This window comes from Mobula birostris, chromosome 2 (assembly GCF_030028105.1).
Source record: "Mobula birostris isolate sMobBir1 chromosome 2, sMobBir1.hap1, whole genome shotgun sequence".
In the NCBI taxonomy this organism is placed as follows: domain Eukaryota; kingdom Metazoa; phylum Chordata; class Chondrichthyes; order Myliobatiformes; family Myliobatidae; genus Mobula; species Mobula birostris.
In genome coordinates, this window is record NC_092371.1 from 7,154,729 (window position 1) to 7,178,503 (window position 23,775).

At 55.1% G+C, this 23,775-nt stretch overlaps 1 protein-coding gene across 2 annotated transcripts in view; it reads left to right on the plus strand.

The window, feature by feature from the left end:
- The window catches only part of LOC140211756 (uncharacterized), a 43,857-nt gene extending 20,776 nt beyond the window's left edge, over nt 1–23,081 (plus strand). For both annotated transcript variants that reach the window (XM_072281902.1, XM_072281911.1), the window contains 6 exons: nt 7,488–7,703; nt 10,209–10,232; nt 13,477–13,577; nt 15,393–15,509; nt 16,772–18,201; nt 19,114–23,081. In XM_072281902.1, the coding sequence (XP_072138003.1) occupies nt 7,488–7,703; nt 10,209–10,232; nt 13,477–13,577; nt 15,393–15,509; nt 16,772–18,201; nt 19,114–19,261 (2,036 nt within the window). In that variant the 3' untranslated portion in view covers nt 19,262–23,081. The remainder of the gene's footprint in view (nt 1–7,487; nt 7,704–10,208; nt 10,233–13,476; nt 13,578–15,392; nt 15,510–16,771; nt 18,202–19,113) is intronic.
- The last annotated feature ends 694 nt before the right edge of the window (nt 23,082–23,775 follow it).

Below are 23,775 nucleotides of genomic sequence, written 5' to 3' on the forward strand. Positions count from 1 at the left end.
GTCGCCAACACGTGCCACCTGGGAGGGTGCTCGGCGTACAGGAATCTCTGCAGAGTCCTGAGGCGAAGAGCCGCCAGTCGTGTGCGTACACACACCAGCGACTGTCCGCCCTCTCCTTCTGGGAGACTCAGAACCGCTGCAGAGACCCAGTGCTTCCTGTTTCCCCAGAAGAAGTCCACTAGCTTCCTCTGCATTCTCGCGACAAGAGGGGCAGGGGGGGCCAAGGTGACCATCCGGTACCACAACATGGAGGCCACCAGCTGATTTATGACCACCACCCTGCCCCGATAGGAAAGCACCCTGAGAAGGCCTGACCAGCGCCCTAGCCGGGCCATGACCTTTGTCTCCAGGTCCTGCCAGTTCGCCAGCCAGGTCTCCCCAGAAGGACTCAGGTAGACTCCCAGATAGAGAAGACGTCTGGTGCTCCACTCAAAAGCTCTCATCTCCTCCGGCAGGGAGTCCACCTGCCACTGGCCTACTAAGAGTCCGGAACATTTCCCCCAGTTGATCCTGGCAGAGGATGCCGCCGAGAAAACATCTTGGCACTCGCGCATCCTCCGCAGGTCACAGGGGTCTGTCATCATGAGGAGTACGTCATCGGCGTAGGCCGAGAGGACGACCCCCATGTCCGGTTCGCGCAGAACCAGACCTGTCAGCCTTCGCCGAAGAAGGCTGAGGAATGGCTCGACACAGATCGCATACAGTTGACCGGACATGGGGCACCCTTGACGCACTCCTCTTCGGAAGTGGATAGGTCCTGTCAATGATCCGTTAATCTTAACTAGGCACTCTGCGGCAGAGTACAGGAGCCGAACTCGGGCCACAAAGTGTGGTCCGAGCCCAAAAGCCTGCAGGGTGCCCACCAGGAAACTGTGGTCCACCCGGTCAAAAGCCTTCTCCTGGTCAAGAGAAAGAAACGCTGCCGGGGTCCCAGTCTCCTGGAGTAGGTGGATCAGGTCCCGTACTAGGTGGACATTGTCCTGGATGGAGCGGCCCGGGACTGTGTAAGATTGGTCAGGATGGACCACCTGTCCAATTACCGAACCCAGACGGTTGGCCATTGCCCGGGCGAAGATCTTGTAGTCCGCGCACAAGAGGGAGACCGGCCGCCAGTTCTTTAGCAGGCGGAGGTCTCCCTTCTTGGGCAGTAGGACCACAACAGCTCTTCGCCATGAGAGGGGCATTTCTCCAGTGGCTAGGCTCTCCCCTAGGACAAGGCTATAATCATCCCCCAGGACATCCCAAAAAGCCTGATAAAACTCAACACTCAGTCCATCCAAACCAGGGGACTTGCCCCTCCGGAGTTGCCGAAGGGCAGTGGACAGCTCCTCCCGAGTCAGGGGGGCATCCAGATGCACTGCGTCCTCTGGGCTGACTTTAGGCAAATCCTTCCAGACCTCATTACACGCCTCCGCATTTGACGGATCAGGCGAGAATAAGGACCGATAGAATGAACGGACTTCATTGTTAATTCCATCAGGGTCCATGATGGAGGAGCCATCAGCAGCCAGCAGCTCCACTAGCTGCTTTTGAACACCCCGCCACCTCTCCAACGAGTAGAAGAAGGGTGAGCCACGGTCCAAATCCTGCAGCATTTGGATCCGTGACCTCACGTATGCACCTCGGGACTGCTGGAGCTGCAGGTTCCTTAGTGCATCCTTCTTCTCCTGGTATTCCTGCCACAGCTGCTGGTCTCCAGCGGTCGGACCGAGGCGGGACTCCAGGTCAAGCAACGCTCTCTCAAGCCGCTCAACCTCAGAGCCCCGCCTCTTTGTCGACCCCCTAGTGTACTCCCGACATAAAAACTGGATGTGGGCTTTGCCCACATCCCACCATAGCCGTAGGGAGCAGAACTCTCTCCGCCTCTCCTTCCAGGAGACCCAGAAAGCTCGGAACGAATCCCGGAATTGGCTGTCCTCCAGCAGCCGGTTATTAAAAAGCCAATACCCAGATCCCACCCGAGGGTGTAGTGGAATAAATTCCATCCACACAAGGTGATGATCCGAGCACGACACCGGCCGCATGGAGGACGCCGACACGCGGGAGACGTAGGCCCGAGAGATGTAAATGCGGTCTATCCTGGAACCTCCTTCTCTAGACCTTCTCGAGAAGGCGCTAGAGTTGGGGTGAAGATTCCGCCAGCTGTCCACCAAGTCAAAGGAGCCGACTAGCTCCTTTAACTTTTTTGCCGATGCTGGGTCGCGTTGGAGGCCCGAACGGTCCTCCGCCTCGAGGGTGCAATTGAAATCTCCCCCGAGGATGACGCAGTCCCCAGGATCGATGGAGCTCAGCAGGGTGGACAGCTGGCAGAATAGGTGCGTCTGCATCACACCGCGCCTGGGAGCATACACATTGATAAAATGCAATGGTACGCCATCCAGGCGCACAACCAGGTGGAGCAGACGGCCGGGCACAACGTCCTGGACTCTTTCAATTACTGGCTGGAAGGTCGGGGCCAACAGGACCGCCACCCCGCTAGAAATGGAGCTGAGGTGGCTCATGTAGACCCCGCCCCGCCACTCCAGGAGCCAAGCAGACTCGTCCCCAGGGATGGTATGGGTTTCCTGCAGGAAACTCACCGTATACCGCCCATCCCTGAGGGCTGAGAGATTGTTATGCCTGCGAAGAGGACCCCTGCTGCCGTTTACGTTGAGACTAGCTATGGTAAGCTTCATGGCGGGAGCACACTAGGTCTCAGCAGCTGTGCCCATTTCGGTGAGAGCGGAGGCGCCCTCCACCACACTGACCGGAAAGAAAGCGAGGATACTTTTTGCCTTCCGGGCTCGAGCGGTACCAGCGACACCCTGTGACCCACCATCCCCCGTAGGAGTGAGGCTGCTTCTCCCTCTGATGTCCCTTACTAGGTCATCTAGGAAAGATTTTAGTTGCCGTCTGTCGTTCCCCGCCACCGCATTCCTCTTTCCCTTTCCCTTCCGTCTGAGGATGACTCGCAGGGACTTCACCAGCCTCGGCATGCTGGGCCAGTGTAGCGAGGCTAGTTGAGGCCGGTGCTTGGCACCCTCAGAGGTGAGAATGAAATGCTTAATTTCCTCTACAGGTATCAATGGGGACTTCTCAGGAGGGGTGAGGATGTCCATTATTTCACTATCAAAAGAGTCCCCCTCCAACCCGTCACTGCAGACAGAATCCCCATCGGCCTCCCCGCATGTTCCAATAGATGGCTGCGCTTGTGACCCATACCGCGCAGCGGGCACCTCGCTCTTACCTGCCCGCTCCACCGTCGCATCAGCCTCATCCACATTTGCGACAGCGGAGGGACAATCCCCAGGGACTCCCTGCAAGTCATTAATTGCTGGGGTCGACGTGCACAGAATATCGCCCTCCCCAGGGGGCAGGCATAGAGGGGAACCCGGCACCTTTGGTCCAAGGGATTCAGAAGCAGCCTGGTGCTGAGAATGAGAGAGCTTTGTCTCGTCACCTCTTACATTATTCAGTACACTTGCCTCCAGAGAGGCGCTGACTTGTAGGTCCTGGGTGGAGGCCTCCAGGGCTGCCTCATTTGTGCAAACAGGGCTATCACAAGCTTTTTGCACAACCACACCATCTACCCCAGGACTGGTGGCTACATCTGGGGACTCAGGTTTAGAACCAACCCCTACCCGGATTCCCACCCCTTCCTGGGACTCCCCCGCATCTTCATCCCCTGCCCTCTTGCGGGAACGCTCCCTTCTCCTCTTCACGCCGGAGGAGCACACAGGTGCAGGCTTCACCGATGGGGCGGCGCTTTCTGTTTCCATCGCCCCGTCTGCTTGCGCACCTCCCCGAGCCCCACGCTCCACTTCAGGCAAAATGGGCGTGAGCCCTGCGGCCTCAGAGGTCGACCTCTTAGGGTGTTTGGATTTCTTCTTTACCTTCTTACTCCGCACAGACTCCACCTCATCCCCCACCTGAACCACAGGGAGAGGAGCAGGGACCGACCCAACCGTAGGAGTAAGGACAGGGGCAGGGGCAGGGTGAGGGGCTGGGGCAGGATCACGGGCGGGGGCAGGGTCAGATGCAGGCACAGGCGCACGCGCAGGAGTAGGATCAGGGGTAGAGGTAGCTGGGGCACTGGTGCCCGAAGTGGGTTCCCTCGGGTTCCGGGCGGCAGGACAGTCCCTCCGAAAGTGCCCCACCCCGCTGCACGCATGGCACCGCGGGCGCTCGGAGCTCCAGTACACCTGATAATCCACTCCCTCGTGCCGGACAGTAAACCGGCCCTCAACATCGTCCTCCCTTTCCAGCTGCATGAATACCTGACGCCGGAAAGAGATTACGGTGCGGAGGGTGCGTCTCTTAAATTGGTGTCGGATGGCAGTAATCTTCGACCTTACTTGCCCTAAACGGGCCAGTGGGGGAAGCAAGTCCTCATTTGGAATGAAAGGCTTAACATGCCCAAGCACGATACGTTGCGTGGGGGCCGTCACCAGCTCCATCGGTAAAAAGATGTTGTCTACCGTGACTCCCCTGCTTAGGGCCCGGTGCACTAGCTCTTCATTCGCCAGATAAAACACCGCCTTTCCGAACTCCTTCTCGGTGGCCAGAATACCACCTTTCCCAACAAGGTCCTCCATTGCCTCCGTACACTTTTCTAGTGTCATTCCAGGGCGCAAAATACATTGCACCCCATGTTCCACCTTCACCGACCGAAACAGGGCGTTGTCCGAGGCCGGGGAGGCAGCCGCCCTTGCGTAACTCCCCGAAGGCCCGCGACTCCCTGGAGACCGGTCCGGCATGCTGGCGCTCTTTCCAGTCCGAGGATCCTACAGCGGTGCCGGTTAGAAGTCCTGGAACGAGTCGAATAACTGGCCGGGAAAGTTTGCAGTCGACAGTTCCTCGCTGGCTCGGCGCCAGGAAAGGCTCCGTCGGACTTGCAGAGACCCAGGCCGGGAGAGGCCGAAACGTCCTTCCAGGTGCTCCGGCACCGACACCGGACGAAAATCAGGAAAATAATGGAGGAGGAACGTTGCCCCGCTGTCAATGGGGGGGAACGACGGAGTTTGCCTCCGGTTTTGGAGCGAACCGGCTTCCTGGCGAGTTGCCAGCGGCCGCAGCTGGGAGCTACGCAGTTAGCAGCCGCCAACAAACCCAGCCCAAACCGGCAGTAAAACTCCACACCGAGTTTCCACACCAGCGCCGTCACTCACTCAGTTGTCCAAGAGAATTTTAGAGCCACCTCCAAAGTATTCCACGAACTTCATCCAGTAGTTTTGCCTCGATTTCTCCCAGCTCAGTCAGCACAGCTCCTCTCTGTGTCTGACCCCGGGAGTGTGTGATGGGACAGTGTAGAGGGAGTTTCAGTCTGTGTCTGACCCCGGGAGTGTGTGATGGGACGGTGTAGAGGGAGTTTCACTCTGTGTCTGACCCCGGGAGTGTGTGATGGGACAGTGTAGAGGGAGCTTCACTCTGTGTCTGACCCCGGGAGTGTGTGATGGGACGGTGTAGAGGGAGTTCACTCTGTGTCTGACCCCGGGAGAGTGTGATGGGACGGTGTAGAGGGAGCTTCACTCTGTGTCTGACCCTGGGAGTGTGTGATGGGACAGTGTAGAGGGAGTTTCACTCTGTGTCTGACCCCGGGAGAGTGTGAGGGGACAGTGTATAAGGAGCTTCACTCTGTGTCTGACCCCGGGAGTGTGTGTTGGGACGGTGTGGAGGGAGTTTCACTCTGTGTCTGACCCCGGGAGTGTGTGATGGGACAGTGTGGAGGGAGTTAACTCTGTGTCTGACCCCGGGAGTGTGTGATGGGACAGTGTGGAGGGAGTTAACTCTGTGTCTGACCCCGGGAGTGTGAGATGGGACAGTGTAGAGGGAGTTTCACTCTGTGTCTGACCCCGGGAGTGCGTGATGGGACGGTGTAGAGGGAGCTTCACTCTGTGTCTGACCCCGGGAGTGTGTGATGGGACGGTGTAGAGGGAGTTTCACTCTGTGTCTGACCCCGGGAGTGTGTGATGGGACAGTGTAGAGGGAGTTTCACTCTGTGTCTGACCCCGGGAGTGTGTGATGGGACAGTGTAGAGGGAGTTTCACTCTGTGTCTGACCCCGGGAGTGTGTGATGGGACAGTGTGGAGGGAGTTTCACTCTGTGTCTGACCCCAGGAGTGTGTGATGGGACGGTGTAGAGGGAGTTTCACTCTGTGTCTGACCCCGGGAGAGTGTGATGGGACGGTGTAGAGGGAGTTTCACTCTGTGTCTGTCCCCGGGAGTGTGTGATGGGACAGTGTAGAGGGAGTTTCACTCTGTGTCTGACCCCGGGAGTGTGTGATGGGACGGTGTGGAGGGAGCTTCACTCTGTGTCTGACCCCGGGAGTGTGTGATGGGACGGTGTGGAGGGAGTTTCACTCTGTGTCTGACCCCGGGAGTGTGTGATGGGACGGTGTGGAGGGAGCTTCACTCTGTGTCTGACCCCGGGAGTGTGTGATGGGACGGAGGGTGTAGAGGGAGCTTCACTCTGTGTCTGACCCCGGGAGTGTGTGATGGGACGGAGGGTGTAGAGGGAGTTTCACTCTGTGTCTGACCCCGGGAGTGTGTGATGGGACGGTGTAGAGGGAGTTTCACTCTGTGTCTGACCCCGGGAGTGTGTGATGGGACAGTGTAGAGGGAGTTTCACTCTGTGTCTGACCCCGGGAGTGTGTGATGGGACCGTGGAAGGAGTTTCACTCTGTGTCTGACCCCGGGAGTGTGTGATGGGACAGTGTGGAGGGAGTTTCACTCTGTGTCTGACCCCAGGAGTGTGTGATGGGACAGTGTAGAGGGAGTTTCACTCTGTGTCTGACCCCAGGAGTGTATGATGGGACGGTGTAGAGGGAGTTTCACTCTGTGTCTGACTCCGGGAGTGTGTGATGGGACGGAGGGTGTAGAGGGAGTTTCACTCTGTGTCTGACCCCGGGAGTGTGTGATGGGACGGAGGGTGTGGAGGGAGGCAGTGATGTTGTCTGTATTACTGTGCACTTAATATGTAAAAGCAGTGGGAAATGGGCTGGGATGGGTGCAGTTCATTTTAGATGCATTAAGGGAGATTTATTTGTGTTAGTTATGATCCCATTAAAAGTTAAGATCTCATTAATTTTGCTGAAGCCTCACTCCACTGTATAACAAAGTGATCTATATAACCAGTGCAAACAAGCAGCCTTTCTCCCCCCCCCACTGTTTTTTTTGAAGGCAATGGTTTAAATTTAATTTGTTTTACCTCAACGCACCTTGTTGCCCGTCCCAGGACAATTGTGTCAATGGGATCGCTCTCCCTGTCCATGGTCCTGATTTCCAGCCCTCCCAGGGGCTGGGAGCAGGACCCAGGCAGGTTCGCCCGGTGGAAGACCGAGGGAGGGGTGTGATATGGATGTGCTGTGCTGTGGGAGGGGCGAGAGGAGGGAGCGCCGCGAGAGGAAAGCCAAACTCTGTGAGGATCCGTAACGCCTGTGGGATATTGCTGTGTACATTGCTTCCCGGCATCTTCCTAATCAAACCCCCGCCCCATCCGTCTCCGTGCAGTGACGCCAACAGTGAGAGATGTGCAGGACATCCAGGATCTGGGATCCCAGGAGGGGGCAGGGAGCGTCCGGAGGAGGCAGAGGACCAGCTCCGAAAAGCCCAGCCCACGTCCAGCACTGGCTGTCCCGGCCGAGGAGGAGGACTGGGGTGGGATCACCCTGAACAAGTGCCTGCTGGTGGCACTGGTGCTGGTGGGTGTCGGCTTCGGGATCTTCGGTGAGTAACTGACCGCTGGGTTGATTGGTCAGAGGGGAGGGGGCGCGGCTGTTCATCAGAACAGGGCCAAGGTCAGAGGATTATCGTATCCTCTCACCTCCAGCGCTGACAAGGGGTCCCCGACACCGGCAGCAACTCATTGGCCAAAGTTGATTGGCAGCGGCCAGTATCAGGGTTCAGGGGTCAAAGGTCATTCTTGTGGCTCAGATATGAAGATTTAAAGATTAGCTTTATTTGTCCTGTACAACAAAACGTTGAAACATAGAGTGAAATGTATTGGTTTGTGTCACTGATAAACAGTCCGAGGATGTGCTGGGGGCAGCCCACAAGTGGTGCCAGGCTTCCAGTGCCAACTTAGCAAGCCCACAACTCAGCAACCCTCACCTGTACATCTTTGGACTGTGGGAGGAAACTGGAGCACCTGGAGGAAACCCACACGGTCACAGGGAGAACGTAAAAACTCTTCACAGACAGCAGTGGGAATCGAACTCTGATCATCAGATCACTGTGAAGTGTTACACTAACCGATATGCTACTATGCACACTACAGCAAAGAAACTGGTTCTTCAGCCCATCTAGTCCATGCTGGACTATTCATCTGCCTCGTCCTGTCTACTTGTACCTGGACCATAACCCTACCAACCATGAACCTGTGCAAACGTCTCTTCAGTGTTGCAATCAAGCCCACATCCACCACTTCTTCTGGCAGCTCGTTCCACACTCACACCTCCCTCTGACTGAAGAAGCTCCTACTTAAATTTTTACCTTTTGGCCTCAGCTTTGACCTCTGGTTCCAGTCTCACCCAACCTAGGGAGTAAAGCCTGCAAGCATTCACCTCATCTATAACCCTCAAGTTTGTAAACCTCAATCAAATCTCCCCTCAGTCTTCTGTGTTCTCGGGAATAAAGTCCAAGCCTGTTCTACCTTTCCCTTTAAATCATGTCCTCGGGTCCCAGCAGCTTTGTTATAATTTTTCCCACACTCTTCCAAACTTAATTGATGTTGGTCAGAGCCTCACATGAAGGTTCAAAGGTAGTTGCTAGATAGGATCAAAGTTCATTAAAAACGGCCAGCGTCAGACTTGGGGTTCAAGGGTCAGCACTTCTGGAAAGTAAAATGAATATTGGAATGGGTGAAGGCCACTTGGCCCTTCGAGCCTGTCTGCTGTTCAATGTTGTCCTGACTGACCCGTCCTGGGTCTCATCTCCTCTCCTGTGCCAGTTCCCTGTTGCTCTCAATACAATCCCTAATCTCCCAACAACATAGCTCTTCCCCCTGGGTCCTACCAATCACTGTGAAAGTCCTGTCTTCGATTAAATATTTTGAGTAAATTAGCTAACCTCAGTGACTTTCCACAATTTTTGTTGGAAGAGGAAGGTAAAATTCACTGAACTAAACTTAAAATTCAGGAAATAAACCTAACTTGAAACCTAATCGAATCATCTACTTCCAGAGCTCTAACCCTTGACCCTCATTAGGAGTCAGTGATCTTTGACTCATGGCTTCCAATGAGATTTCACTGTTGAACTTTGACATTGGCCGTGCCCAATAAGCTTTCACCTTTGACTCCATTTGTTGGTCACTTTCATTGATCATTGATCCTAGACTCTGGTTAAGTATTATCTACTTGCTATAGGCTTTGACCTGGTTGGATATCATCCAATTTCATGGAGTTTTGACCCTTGACCCTCTTCTCATTGTCACCCATTTTCAATGAGCCTCGACCTTAGCTGCTCCCAATGAGCTTTTTTGCCCTTGAACCTGGCTTGGCAATGGCTGATTCCAATGAACTTTGATCCTTGACCCTGGGAAATGCCATTCAGAAGACCTCTTTCTGTTGTGCAGCTGGTTGGAAGGAGGCCTTTGATTGGCTGATCGCTTTTGTGACCAAGAGTATTTTAAAACCAATCCCAGGAGGACGGATCGGGGATCTTACTGAAACCTGAATGATTGCGATAGACCTCGACAGGGTGGGGACTGAGCTGGGGTGACTAGGACGGAGCCGGGCAATGTTTCAGACAGAGAAAGATGGTTCAATTGGTTCATTATTGTCACATGTACCAAGATACAGTGAAAAGCTTTTTGCTTGTTTGCTGTCAAGATAGATGTAAGTACGTCAAAGTACTAAAAAGGAAAACAATGCAGAGTGTTACATTTACAGAGAAAGCACAGTGCAGTCAGACAGTAACGTCCAAGGGCCACAGCGAGGTAGATTCGGAGCATATTTTTGATTGTTTGAGAGGTCTGTCTGATCACAGCAGGGCAAAAGCTGTCCTCGAGCCTGGTGGTACGAGCTTTCAGACTTTTATATCTTCTGCCCGATGGGAGCGTGGAGAAGGGAGAATGGCCAGGGTGGGTGAGGTCTTCGGTTACATTGGCTGCTCTCTCCAGGCAGAGTCCGTGGGAGGGAGACATGGAGGGGAGGGGTAGTGGGGATGGGGGTACGTTCCTGGGAAGACGGCTACCTGTTCGATGTGTGACTAGCCATTGTACTTCACTTTCAGGTCCTGCTACCCACCGCAGACCTGGTGAGTAACGGGACCGGCTAGTGGGTGTGTGTGCGTGGAGCTATTTCACTGGATGTGCCACTGACCCCTGTCTCCCTGCTTGGCAAACTCTGGGTCTTCTTCTCCTGGCTCTGGTCTAAGTTCGCTATCTCGTGAATAGGGCTGCAGCATTCAAGTTCTGGTCTTCAGGGAGGGGAAGCGGAGGGAGCACGCACCAGTCCGCGTCAGCGTCAGCAGTGGGAGGGGTGAGCAGTTTCAAGTTCCTGGTGTCAACGTCTCTGAGGACCTACCCGTATCGATGCAATCACAAAGAAGGCACGACAGCAGCTATGTTTCATTCAGAGCTTGAGGAGGCTTGGTCTGTCACCAAAGATTAGCGAATTTCTGCAGATGTACTGTGGAGAGCATTCAGACTGTTCGCATCACTGTCTGGTGTGGAATGGCCGCTGCGCAGGATCAGAAAGTTGTAAACTCAGCCAACCCCATCCCGGGCACTACCTCCCCAGCATCGAGACACGCTCAAAACACGATGCCTCAAAAGGGCGGCATCCATCGTTAAGGACCCCCATCGCCCAGGACATGCCCTCTTCTCATTGCTGCCATCGAGGAGGAGGGTCAGGAGCCTGAAGACACTCTCTCAAAGTTTTAGGAACAGCTTCTTCCCTTTTGCCATCAGATTTCTGAATGAGCAATGAATCCCTGAGCACTACCTCACTATTCTTTTCCCTCTCTCACTGCTTAGTTAATTTATTTTTAATATGCTTATTGTAATTAAGAGGTTTTATTTCTACGTATTGCAATGCAAACCAACAAATTTCACAATGTGTGCCTATGCCAGTGATATTAAACCTGATTCTGGTTTGGGTTTAATATCTGGGCTGGCATTTAAGTGCTGTCAGAATAAGCTGCTTTTGTTTTTTAAGCACAGTACATTAAAAACTTAAATTGAGAGAGGGTGGCGAATCTGTGGAATTCACTGCCACAGATTCTGTGGACACCAAGTCACTGGGTGTATTTAAACTGGAGGTTGATAGGTTCTTGATTAGTGAGGGTTGCCTGAGAGGGATGGAATGGGCCAAATGTCCTAATTCTGCTCCTGTGATAATTTGTAAAACACGAGGGGAGGGAAGAGGGAGATGTTTATAGATCAGGTGCCCGATGGCAGTGAGGAAGAAGGGGAAGATGTTTATAGATCAGGTAGCTGATGACAATGAGGAAGAATCTGTTCAGGTCAGGTTCTTCATGTTTCTGTACCTCCTGCTTGCGGGCACGGCTTGGATGGTGGGGTCCCTGATGAAGGAATGTCGCTGCCTTGGGACATCGCCTCCTGTAGACGTCCGATGATGGCGGAGAACTCTACCCCTGATGGAACTGGTCTCTGTAGACTCTGAGTGTTCCTGTACGCTGACGTAACCAGGCCGTGATGCACCCAGTCGGCATGCTCTGCACTGTAGAGGTTTGTCAGCGTTTTCGATACTTAAGCTCCTTAAATTCCCTGCAGAGGAGAGACTCTGACGTCCCTCCTTCATGAGTGCATCTGTATGCCGGCCCCAGACAGGTCCCCGGAGATATTGACGCCCAGGAACCTGACGTTGCTCACCCTTTCTCACTGCAGACCCCTCGATGAGGACCAGTGTGTGTTCTCCAGACTCCCCCTCCATCAAGACCAGAGTTGGTTCCTTGGTCTTGCTGATTCTGAAGGCAAGGTTATTGCAGCACCTCTCAACCAGCTGAGCCACCTTGCTCCTCCCTCGAGTTCCCACCACAGTATGAGGCCATTAAGTTCTGCCTGCTTGAGGCTAGCCCTGGTCGAAGCTGTTACTGCCTGTACACGGCCAGGTGCGATACAGAGATACCAGAGTTGTCCAGCCTCTGGTATGTTGATCCCTAATCGGCTGGGGATTTAGGCGATCAGCCCTGTGGCGCAGTGGGTAGAAGTGTTGTCTTGTAGCCCTGGGGCCTGGGTTCAATCCCCATCTCTGACACTGTGTGTGTGTGTGTGTGTTTGCGAGCGTGTGGAGTCTGCACACTCCCCTCTGTGATCACCTGGTTTCACCCCCCCCCGCCCCCGGCGTGCTGCTGCTCCCTCCCACATCCCAACGCCGTTCAGGTTTGGTGGGTTAACTTGCCACTGCAAGGTGCTCCCGTTAGTGTGTGGGTGGAGGGGGGTAGAATCTGAGGGGTGTTGTTGGGGAATAAAGTAGAATAGGCATCCGTCAGTCTCGTGAGACCATGGATTTGCGCCTTGGAAGGTTTCCAGGGCGCAGGCCTGGGCAAGATTGTATGGAAGACTGGCAGTTGCCCATGCTGCAAGTCTCCCCTCTCCACGAGACCGATGTTGTCCAAGGGAAGGGCAAGGGCCGATACAGCTTGGCACCGGTGTCATCACAGAGCAATGCGTGATTAAGTGCCTTGCTCAAGGACACAATACGCTGCCTCAGCCAAGGCTCGAACAAGCGACCTTCAGATCACCAGACAAACACCTTAACCACTTGGCCACGTGCCAGCGTGCTGGGGAATAAAATGAGAGTAAATGCGTGGTTGATGATCCTGTTCTCCCCGCCCCCCCCCCCCCCACCCCATGATTGGATGCCAATCTGCTGGATCAGAGCTGGTTAAGAGAAAATTGAATAGAGCCATTTACGCATGAGATTTTACCAGTGATCGCGTGGGTTGGGGGGTTAACTAATGCTGGAGGAGAGGCTTCCCCGGAAGTGGGCAGTGTGGACAGTGGGAGTGAATGGGAAGGGGAGGAAAGAGTTTGATTCCTGCTGGGATTTGGGACCTTACCCAGCTTGGGCTAGGACTTGATGGGACTTTCCCAAAGGAGGGGCTTTGGGAAGGGGGCAGGGGGTTGGGGAGAGGGAGGTTAGCTGATAGTCAGTGAGGAGAGCCGTGGGCTCCTGCGACGTGAGAGGGGCGTGGAGCACTGTTCTGGGGAGGGGGGAGTGGTTTGTGTGTCTGCTGCAAGCCTTCACCTCCCCCCCCCCACCCCCAACACCACCACACTGCTTGCGTCCCCAGCTGCTTGCGGTGTGAGTGGGATAAACACCCCGATCTAAAGGGTTAATTCCCCAATCCTGGGACTCTCGCATCCTCTCGCCACTCCTCATCCCTCCCCTCGTCCTTCCCTCCTCCCCCTCTCCCCGCGTGTGCATGAGAGGGAAGCTTTCTGCAGAACCACCCCACCCCACCTCCTCGGTGCGGTGACCTGGTGGTTGTCTGTGTCCCTCAAAACCTGACCTCCGACCTCGTGCCCACGCAGACCAAGACCCTGAGCAGCTTGCAGTGGATTCCGAGCTGCTGGACAAGCGAGCAGCAGACGAGCATCAACACGGCGACGCGGACGTCCCACCCGGGAATTCGGTGAGTGGGTGTTTGGTTTGGTTTGGTGGGGTCCATTGGGAGTGAATGGGAAGGAGTGGGGTCCATTGGGAGTGAATGGGAAGGGGTGGGGTCCATTGGGAGTGAATGGGAAGGGATGGGGTCCATTGGGAGTGTGGACAGTGGGAGTGAATGGGAAGGGGTGGGTCCCATTGGGAGTGAATGGGAAGGGGTGGGGTCCATTGGGAGTGAATGGGAAGGGGTGGGGTCCCATTGGGAGTGAATGGGAAGGGATGGGGTCCATTGGGAGTGTGGACAGTGGGAGTGAATGGGAAGGGGTGGGTCCCATTGGGAGTGAATGGGAAGGGATGGGATCCATTGGGAGTGAATGGGAAGGGATGGGGTCCATTGGGAGTGAATGGGAAGGGGTGGGGTCCATTGGGAGTGTGGACGGTGGGAGTGAATGGGAAGGGATGGGGTCCATTGGGAATGTGGACGGTGGGAGTGAATGGGAAGGGATGGGGTCCATTGGGAGTGTGGACGGTGGGAGTAAATGGGAAGGGATGGGGTCCATTGGGAGTGTGGACGGTGGGAGTAAATGGGAAGGGATGGTGTCCCATTGGGAGTGTGGATGGTGGGAGTGAATGGGAAGGGGTGGGGTCCCATTGGGAGTGTGGACGGTGGGAGTGAATGGGAAGGAGTGGGGTCCCATTGGGAGTGCGGACGGTGGGAGTGAATGGGAAGGGGTGGGTCCCACTGGGAGTGTGGACGATGGGAGTGAATAGGAAGGGATGGTGTCCCATTGGGAGTGTGGACAGTGAGAGTGAATGGGAAAGGGATGGTGTCCCATTGGGAGGGTGGACGGTGGGAGTGAATGGGAAGGGATGGGTCCCATTGGGAGTGTGGACGGTGGGAGTGAATAGGAAGGGGTGGGGTCCCACTGGGAGTGTGGACGGTGGGAGTGAATGGGAAGGGATGGGTCCCATTGGGAGTGTGGACGGTGGGAGTGAATGGGAAGGGGTGGGGTCCCATTGGGAGTGTGGACGGTGGGAGTGAATGGGAAGGGGTGGGTCCCATTGGGAGTGTGGACGGTGGGAGTGAATGGGAAGGGGTGGGTCTCACTGGGAGTGTGGATGGTGGGAGTGAATGGAAAGGGGTGGTGTCCCATTGAGAGTGTGGGCGGTGGGAGTGAATGGGAAGAGGTGGGGTCCATTGGGAGTGTGGACGGTGGGAGTGAATGGGAAGGGGTGGGTCCCACTGGGAGTGTGGACGGTGGGAGTGAATGGGAAGGGGTGGGTCCCACTGGGAGTGTGGACGGTGGGAGTGAATGGGAAGGGGTGGGGTCCATTGTGAGTGTGGATGGTGGGAGTGAATGGAAAGGGATGGTGTCCCATTGGGAGTGTGGACGGTGGGAGTGAATGGGAAGGGGTGGGTCCCATGGGGAGTGTGGACGATGAGAGAGAATGGGAAGGGATGGGTCCCATTGGGAATGTGGACGGTGGGAGTGAATGGGAAGGGGTAGGTCCCATTGGGAGTGTGGACGATGAGAGTGAATGGGAAGGGGTGGGTCCCATTGAGAGTATGGGCGGTGGGAGTGAATGGGAAGAGGTGGGGTCCATTGGGAGTGAATGGGAAGGAGCGGGGTCCATTGGGAGTGAACGGGAAGGGGTGGGGTCCATTGGGAGTAGTGACTGGGAAGGGGTGGGGTCCCATTGGGAGTGAATGGGAAGGGGTGGATCCCTTTGGGAGTGTGGATGGTCGGAGTGAATGGGAAGGGGTGGATCCCTTTGGTAGTGTGGTTGGTCAGAGTGTACGGTCCAAGCTGCGTAACACCATATTTTCTGTTCTGTTGCCCAGCTATGGATCGATCCCACACTGGAAAAACCGGGAGGAACGCCCCACACCTTCAGTTCCCTGAAAGTGCCAGTGGATAACAAAAGCAATCACATTCAGGCAAAGCGTGTTGAGCTGGAGGTAGCATTCACCTGCAATAGATGTAACTCTGATCATTTCACCTAGTGGAGCTGCTGTCTCGTCACCCCACACCCATCAGACCATCAGACATAGGAGCAGAATTAGGCCTTTGGGCTCATTGAGTCTGCTCCCCATTCCATCAGACTCCCGTTGAGTCTTTCCCCATTCCATCAGACTCCCGCTGAGTCTGCTCCCCCGTTCCATCAGACTCCCGTTGAGTCTGCTCCCCGTTCCATCAGACTCCCGTTGAGTCTTTCCCCATTCCATCAGACTCCCGTTGAGTCTACTCCCCTGTTCCACCAGACTCCCGTTGAGTCTGCTCCCCGTTCCATCAGACTCCCGTTGAGTCTTTCCCCATTCCATCAGACTCCCGTTGAGTCTACTCACCGTTCCATCAGACTCCCGTTGAGTCTACTCCCTGTTCCATCAGACTCCCGTTGACTCTACTCCCCGTTCCATCAGACTCCCGTTGACTCTACTCCCCGTTCCATCAGACTCCATTGAGTCTGTTTCCCCAATCCATCAGAGATTTTTTGTATCTCTCAACACCATTTTGTGACTCTCCCTGTAACATTAGATGCCCTGACTAATCATGAACCTACCCACCTCCGCTTTAACAATACCCAATGACTTGGGATCTAGAACTTTGGTCCTCTGTTCCAGAGCTGCCTCTAGACAGCCTTCCACCTCAGTGGACAAGAGCAGGGCAAAAATCAGAGTAGTTCCCTGTCCAGTCCCTAAGTGCAACACTGCTACCACGCCAGCATGGGAACGGCGAGTTTGTGTATCTGTGTGTGTGGAGTCTACACGTTCTCACAGTGATCGTGTGGGTTTCCACCGGTGCTCCCACATCCCAATGACGTGTGGGATCGGTGCAGTTTGGTGGAGGAGTTAGGGGACAGTTGGTGTGGTCTGGTCGAGTCAGGGGACAGTTGCTGGGCTGTGGGGAGTGTGGGATGCGGCGAATGTGTAAGCTGAGTTCCTTGGAAGCAGGAATTTGTCCTCCGCTACCCTGACCCTGGCTCCAGGTCTGGGGGCTTCAACCTGGGGGTTGACAATGAAGGGGGAGAGGACAATCCGATGAATCCCAGCCTGGTGGCTGGGGGCTGTGCTGGGTTGGCTCAGGCTGGGTAGTTTTTAAAGGGGAGCAGGAGGGACTAGAAGAGATGGGCTGAAAGGCCACCCTCCACAATTTGCTCCTGCCCCTCTCTGTGATTCCACCTCTGAGTGGTTCTCTTTCTCTCCACTCCTGTTGGCTGCAGGTGCAGACGGCGAAGCTGAGCCCGCTGGAGCGTGAGGAGGGCAGGCGTCTGGTGAAGGCAGCAGAGGGTCCTGAGGGGAGGGAGGAGGAGGTGGGGAGGCGGGATGGAGGCAAGCGGAGGTGGAAAGAGGAGGAGAGGGTCAGACAGCGAGTTGGGGAGGAGGAGGGACGCAAACAGTGGGACAAGGATGTGGGAGGATGGTATAAAGACAGGAACAAGCAGGGCAGACACCAAGCAGACGGGAAGGATGGACACAGACAGGAAAAGGAGGCTAGACGTCAGAGAGTTGATGGGGACAAAGGCAGCAGACAGTGGTACAAGGAGGGCAGAGGGGGGCGAGACGGGGAGGAGAAGAGACGTGTCAAAGAGGGAGGCGTTGAGCAGCGGAGCGAGGATGAGGGAGACAGACGGTGGGGAGGGATGGAAGGCAGATGGAGAGGCGAGGAGGCAGACAGACAGTGGGGAGGGAAGGCAGACAGACGGGGAGACAAGGAGGCAGACAGACAGTGGGGAGGGAAGGAAGGCAGATGGGGAGACGAGGAAAGAGACAGACAGTGGGGAGGGAAGGAAGGCAGACGGGGAGACAAGGAGGCAGACAGACAGTGGGGAGGGAAGGCAGACAGATGGGGAGACAAGGAAAGAGACAGACAGTGGGGAGGGAAGGAAGGCAGACGGGGAGACAAGGAGGCAGACAGACAGTGGGGAGGGAAAGCAGACAGACGGGGAGATGAGGAAAGAGACAGACAGTGGGGAGGGAAGGAAGGCAGACGGGGAGACGAGGAGAGGGAGAGGTGGTGGGACAAGAAGGATGAATGGCGGGGAGACGAACAGGGCAGACAGAGAGTCAATGAGGGGAGACGGGGAGATGAGGGGAGCAAATTTCGTGGAGCCAAGGTGAGTCGACAGGGAGATTGGAAGGGAGACGGATGGTGGGACAAGAAGGACGGACGACAGGGAGGTGAAGAGGGGGACAAACGGCAAGAAGACAAGGAATGGCGCAGATGGCGGGGAGACGAGGGAAGCAAACGGTGGGGAAATGAGGGGCGCAGACGGCAGGGAGACGGAGATGGGGACGGTGAGCTGCAAGCCTGCGGTGACGTGCCGAGCTGTGCCCAGCGGGAAGGACAGGAGCTGTTTGGCGTGGACCTGCACCCCGTCACAGAGCAGCAGCTGGCCTCGGCAGTGGCAGAGTACGTCCAGCACTCCGGCCTGAGCCCGGCGCTGGCCCAGGATCTGACTGCCCGTGCTGCTCCCTTCTTCCCGGCCGGAGTGTTTGCCCACCACCGAGAGCGCCTCGCCACGTTCTTGGACCGGCTGGAGGAGGAGGTGGAGGAGACGGCTGAGAGGGAGTTGGGAGACGACGATGCAGTCACAGACTTTGAGGACTACGTCTGGGCCCGGCTAGTGGGGGAGGAGGCCGTCCGCAACAGGTGTGTAAGAGAAGTGTCCAAATACGGCTCATGGGACGGTGTAGAGAGAGCTTCACTCTGTGTCTGACCCCGGGAGTGTGTGATGGGACAGTGTAGAGGGAGTTTCACTCTGTGTCTGACCCCGGGAGTGTGTGATGGGACAGTGTAGACGGAGTTTCACTCTGTGTCTGACCCCGGGAGTGTGTGATGGGACAGTGTAGAGGGAGTTTCACTCTGTGTCTGACCCCGGGAGTGTGTGATGGGACAGTGTGGAGGGAGCTTCACTCTGTGTCTGACCCCGGGAGTGTGTGATGGGACAGTGTAGAGGGAGTTTCACTCTGTGTCTGACCCCGGGAGTGTGTGATGGGACAGTGTAGACGGAGTTTCACTCTGTGTCTGACCCCGGGAGTGTGTGATGGGACAGTGTGGAGGGAGTTTCACTCTGTGTCTGACCCCGGGAGTGTGTGATGGGACAGTGTAGAGGGAGTTTCACTCTGTGTCTGACCCCGGGAGTGTGTGATGGGACAGTGTAGAGCGAGCTTCACTGTGTGTCTGACCCCGGGAGTGTGTGATGGGACAGTGTAGAGGGAGCTTCACTCTGTGTCTGACCCCGGGAGTGTGTGATGGGACGGTGTAGAGGGAGCTTCACTCTGTGTCTGACCCCGGGAGTGTGTGATGGGACGGTGTGGAGGAAGTTCACTCTGTGTCTGACCCCGGGAGTGTGTGATGGGACGGTGTAGAGGGAGCTTCACTCTGTGTCTGACCCCGGGAGTGTGTGATGGGACGGTGTGGAGGAAGTTCACTCTGTGTCTGACCCCGGGAGTGTGTGATGGGATGGTGTAGAGGGAGTTTCACTCTGTGTCTGACCCCGGGAGTGTGTGATGGGACGGTGTTCAGACCCAGTGTTAATTCTGGAAACATTTTTCTCTGCAGGATCGCCAGGAAGCAGAAGGCAGATCATCGGCACAGAGAACACGGAGATCGTCGGGCCCCGGGGGCCACCCACAAGAAGGAGCGGGGAGGGAAATGGTCGCCGAGGGTGAGGGAGGTGCGCGAGGGAGGTGGGCAAGTGACTCCATAGACCGGTCACCATTGTTTGTGTGTGTGTGTGTGTGTGTGTGGTGTTTCCTTGACAACCTGCCTGTAAATCTCCGGTGTTGGCCTCACATTTGCGACAGACCCATGGGTTGACATTGTTCAACTTTCCTTGCCCCCCCCCCACTCCCAAATGCGAACTCTGCCTGCTCCTCTGAGACCCCCTCCCTCTTCCTCCTCCATCACTCACCTCCTGCCCAGCCTCCCAAAGACACTCCAGCCTCTCAAAGACATTCCAGCCTCTGAAACCACCCTGACTCTGGGAAATACGGGCCAGTGATCCTGGTGTGAGATCGCTTTCGTGCCTCCCCCAAAGTCTGCGTGCTGTTCCGTGGAGCGGACACTGCTGGTTGGTGTGTTCAGTCCTACTGGGATCTTCCCATGCAACTCCAGTTGTCGGGGTGTATCGGAAGGTGGGCTGTTGCTGGGGTGCGTAGAACGAGGCCCTTGTCCTTTCCCATAGTTACCTGTTCTCCCCACCCTTTGGCCGTTTAACTCACCAAATCCACACATCATCGGGATGTGGGAGGGAACTGGAACGACAGGGGAGTCACAGGGCCGACAGACAACCTCCACGCACTCAGCGCCGGAGGTGGGAATCGAACCCAGGCCACATGAGCTCTGAAGCAGCGACTCTACTGCTTCAGAGCTCATGTGGCTCTGAAGCACCACAGGTCCATGATGAGGTTTCCTGTGGGCCCAGGGGTGCAGTTAATTCACCTGAAGCACAGGAAAAATAATATGGATCATGGAACTGAAGGCAATATTTTATCTGAAACTGTGCCTAGATTCAGAGATGTTCCAGGATACCTCACTGTCGTGATCAATAGTTTGACTTGAGTTGTAATGGGGGCAAGGTGCATTTGTTCACCACAGTATCAGAGCTGGTTTTTTTTCTGTTTCTTTGGGTTTTTTTCTCTCAGTAAACGTAGTCCAATTTGTACCGTCCATGGGAGCATGATGAGCTTCACTCCGTGTCTGACCCCGGGAGGGTGTGATGAGACAGTGTAGACAGAGTTTCACTCCGTGTCTGACCCCGGGAGTGTGTGATGGGACGGTGTGGAGGGAGCTTCACTCTGTGTCTGACCCCGGGAGTGTGTGATGGGACAGTGTAGAGGGAGTTTCACTCTGTGTCTGACCCCGGGAGTGTGTGATGGGACAGTGTAGAGGGAGCTTCACTCTGTGTCTGACCCCGGGAGTGTGTGATGGGACAGTGTAGAGGGAGCTTCACTCTGTGTCTGACCCCGGGAGTGTGTGATGGGACGGTGTAGAGGGAGTTTCACTCTGTGTCTGACCCCGGGAGTGTGTGATGGGACAGTGTAGAGGGAGCTTCACTCCGTGTCTGACCCCGGGAGTGTGTGATGGGACAGTGTGGAGGGAGTTTCACTCTGTGTCTGACCCCGGGAGTGTGTGATGGGACGATGTAGACGGAGTTTCACTCTGTGTCTGACCCCGGGAGTGTGTGATGGGACGGTGTGGAGGGAGCTTCACTCCGTGTCTGACCCCGGGAGTGTGTGATGGGACGATGTGGAGGGAGATTCACTCCGTGTCTGACCCCGGGAGTGTGTGATGGGACGATGTGGAGGGAGATTCACTCTGTGTCTGACCCCGGGAGTGTGTGATGGGACAGTGTGGAGGGAGTTTCACTCTGTGTCTGACCCCAGGAGTGTGTGATGGGACGGTGTAGAGGGAGTTTCACTCTGTGTCTGACCCCAGGAGTGTGTGATGGGACGGTGTAGAGGGAGTTTCACTCTGTGTCTGACCCCGGGAGTGTGTGATGGGACAGTGTAGAGGGAGTTTCACTCTGTGTCTGACCCCGGGAGGGTGTGATGAGACAGTGTAGAGGGAGTTTCACTCTGTGTCTGACCCCGGGAGTGTGTGATGGGACGGTGTGGAGGGAGTTTCACTCTGTGTCTGACCCCGGGAGTGTGTGATGGGACGGTGTAGAGGGAGATTCACTCTGTGTCTGACCCCGGGAGTGTGTGATGGGACAGTGTGGAGGGAGTTTCACTCTGTGTCTGACCCCAGGAGTGTGTGATGGGACGGTGTAGAGGGAGTTTCACTCTGTGTCTGACCCCAGGAGTGTGTGATGGGACGGTGTAGAGGGAGTTTCACTCTGTGTCTGACCCCGGGAGTGTGTGATGGGACGGTGTAGAGGGAGTTTCACTCTGTGTCTGACCCCGGGAGGGTGTGATGAGACAGTGTAGAGGGAGTTTCACTCTGTGTCTGACCCCGGGAGTGTGTGATGGGACGGTGTAGAGGGAGTTTCACTCTGTGTCTGACCCCGGGAGGGTGTGATGGGACGGTGTAGAGGGAGTTTCACTCTGTGTCTGACCCCGGGAGTGTGTGATGGGACGGTGTAGAGGGAGTTTCACTCTGTGTCTGACCCCGGGAGTGTGTGATGAGACAGTGTGGAGGGAGTTTCACTCTGTGTCTGACCCCGGGAGTGTGTGATGGGACGGTGTAGAAGGAGTTTCACTCTGTGTCTGACCCTGGGAGTGTGTGATGAGACAGTGTGGAGGGAGTTTCACTCTGTGTCTGACCCCGGGAGTGTGTGATGAGACAGTGTGGAGGGAGTTTCACTCTGTGTCTGACCCCGGGAGTGTGTGATGAGACAGTGTAGAGGGAGCTTCACTCTGTGTCTGACTCCGGGAGTGTGTGATGGGACAGTGTAGAGGGAGCTTCACTCTGTGTCTGACCCCGGGAGTGTGTGATGGGACAGTGTAGAGGGAGCTTCACTCTGTGTCTGACCCCGGGAGTGTGTGATGGGACGGTGTAGAGGGAGTTTCACTCTGTGTCTGACCCCGGGAGTGTGTGATGGGACAGTGTAGAGGGAGCTTCACTCTGTGTCTGACCCCGGGAGTGTGTGATGGGACGGTGTAGAGGGAGTTTCACTCTGTGTCTGACCCCGGGAGTGTGTGATGGGATGGTGTGGAGGGAGTTTCACTCTGTGTCTGACCCCGGGAGTGTGTGATGAGACAGTGTAGAGGGAGCTTCACTCTGTGTCTGACCCCGGGAGTGTGTGAGTGTGTGATGGGACGGTGTAGAGGGAGTTTCACTCTGTGTCTGACCCCGGGAGTGTGTGATGAGACAGTGTGGAGGGAGTTTCACTCTGTGTCTGACCCCGGGAGTGTGTGATGAGACAGTGTGGAGGGAGTTTCACTCTGTGTCTGACCCCGGGAGTGTGTGATGAGGCAGTGTGGAGGGAGTTTCACTCTGTGTCTGACCCCGGGAGTGTGTGATGAGACAGTGTAGAGGGAGCTTCACTCTGTGTCTGACTCCGGGAGTGTGTGATGGGACAGTGTAGAGGGAGCTTCACTCTGTGTCTGACCCCGGGAGTGTGTGATGGGACAGTGTAGAGGGAGCTTCACTCTGTGTCTGACCCCGGGAGTGTGTGATGAGACAGTGTAGAGGGAGCTTCACTCTGTGTCTGACCCCGGGAGTGTGTGATGGGACGGTGTAGAGGGAGCTTCACTCTGTGTCTGACCCTGGGAGTGTGTGATGGGACGGTGTAGAGGGAGCTTCACTCTGTGTCTGACCCGAGGAGTGTGTGATGGGACGGTGTAGAGGAAGTTTCACTCTGTGTGTCTGTTCTGCACTAAAGATTTTACAGTTTGACACTTTATAAATAATATCCCTGGGACGTGCACTGTTTTGAAATAGTAACTATTTAATTGGGTTAGAGTTAGGCTTTGGTTTAGCCCTTACCTTATCTATTTAACTGATTGAGTTGAATCTTGTGGACTTGATCTTAAAGTCAGTGTCAAGATTGTGTACATATTGAATAAAACTGACTTCTAACTTCATCGTTTTGTCTCAGTTTTGTTACTAAAACTCCTAAGCTTAAATACTTCAGCGAGTTAATCATTCAGAGGTACAGGGATTCAAAGTATTATAAGAAAATGCCCTGGATTCAGGTTAATTGATACACATTCAATCACTACATTGTGGCCCAATTATTGGCTGCCCCAATTAGCTGAAGTTTCATGGAAATAGTTTGGGAGGTATAAAAAAGACAAACTACCACTTAACTGAGTAGCAAATTATGTATTTAAGTGAAATGCAGCTCAAGCTAGAACACAACCAGTACTTCCATGGTACTGTACAACTGTGTATTAGTTCTTGATAGATATCAGCAGAGGCATTCATCTGCTGTGTTCTTTTGACTGTCTGAAAACAAACAAAATCAGTGCCGACACCCAAAGTGGACAATGGACTGCCTTCATTCAATGATTTTGACATTTGCATCCTCCAAACCGTCATTTTCACTGTAACATTCAATATGATTGCCAATACCTTCAAATACTATATACACTGTATTTCCTAACTTGTTGAAGTAGTGAAATTGTTTCATTTTCTTTCCAGGACATCTCTGGCATCTCCAAGCCTGAAAGCTGGAAAGCAGAGTGGGTGACACATTTCCCAATCGTCTGACTATTTCTTCCCTGTCAATGGCAAACTGACACCAGCTGTCAAACAGTCCCCTGTCCCAATTAAGCA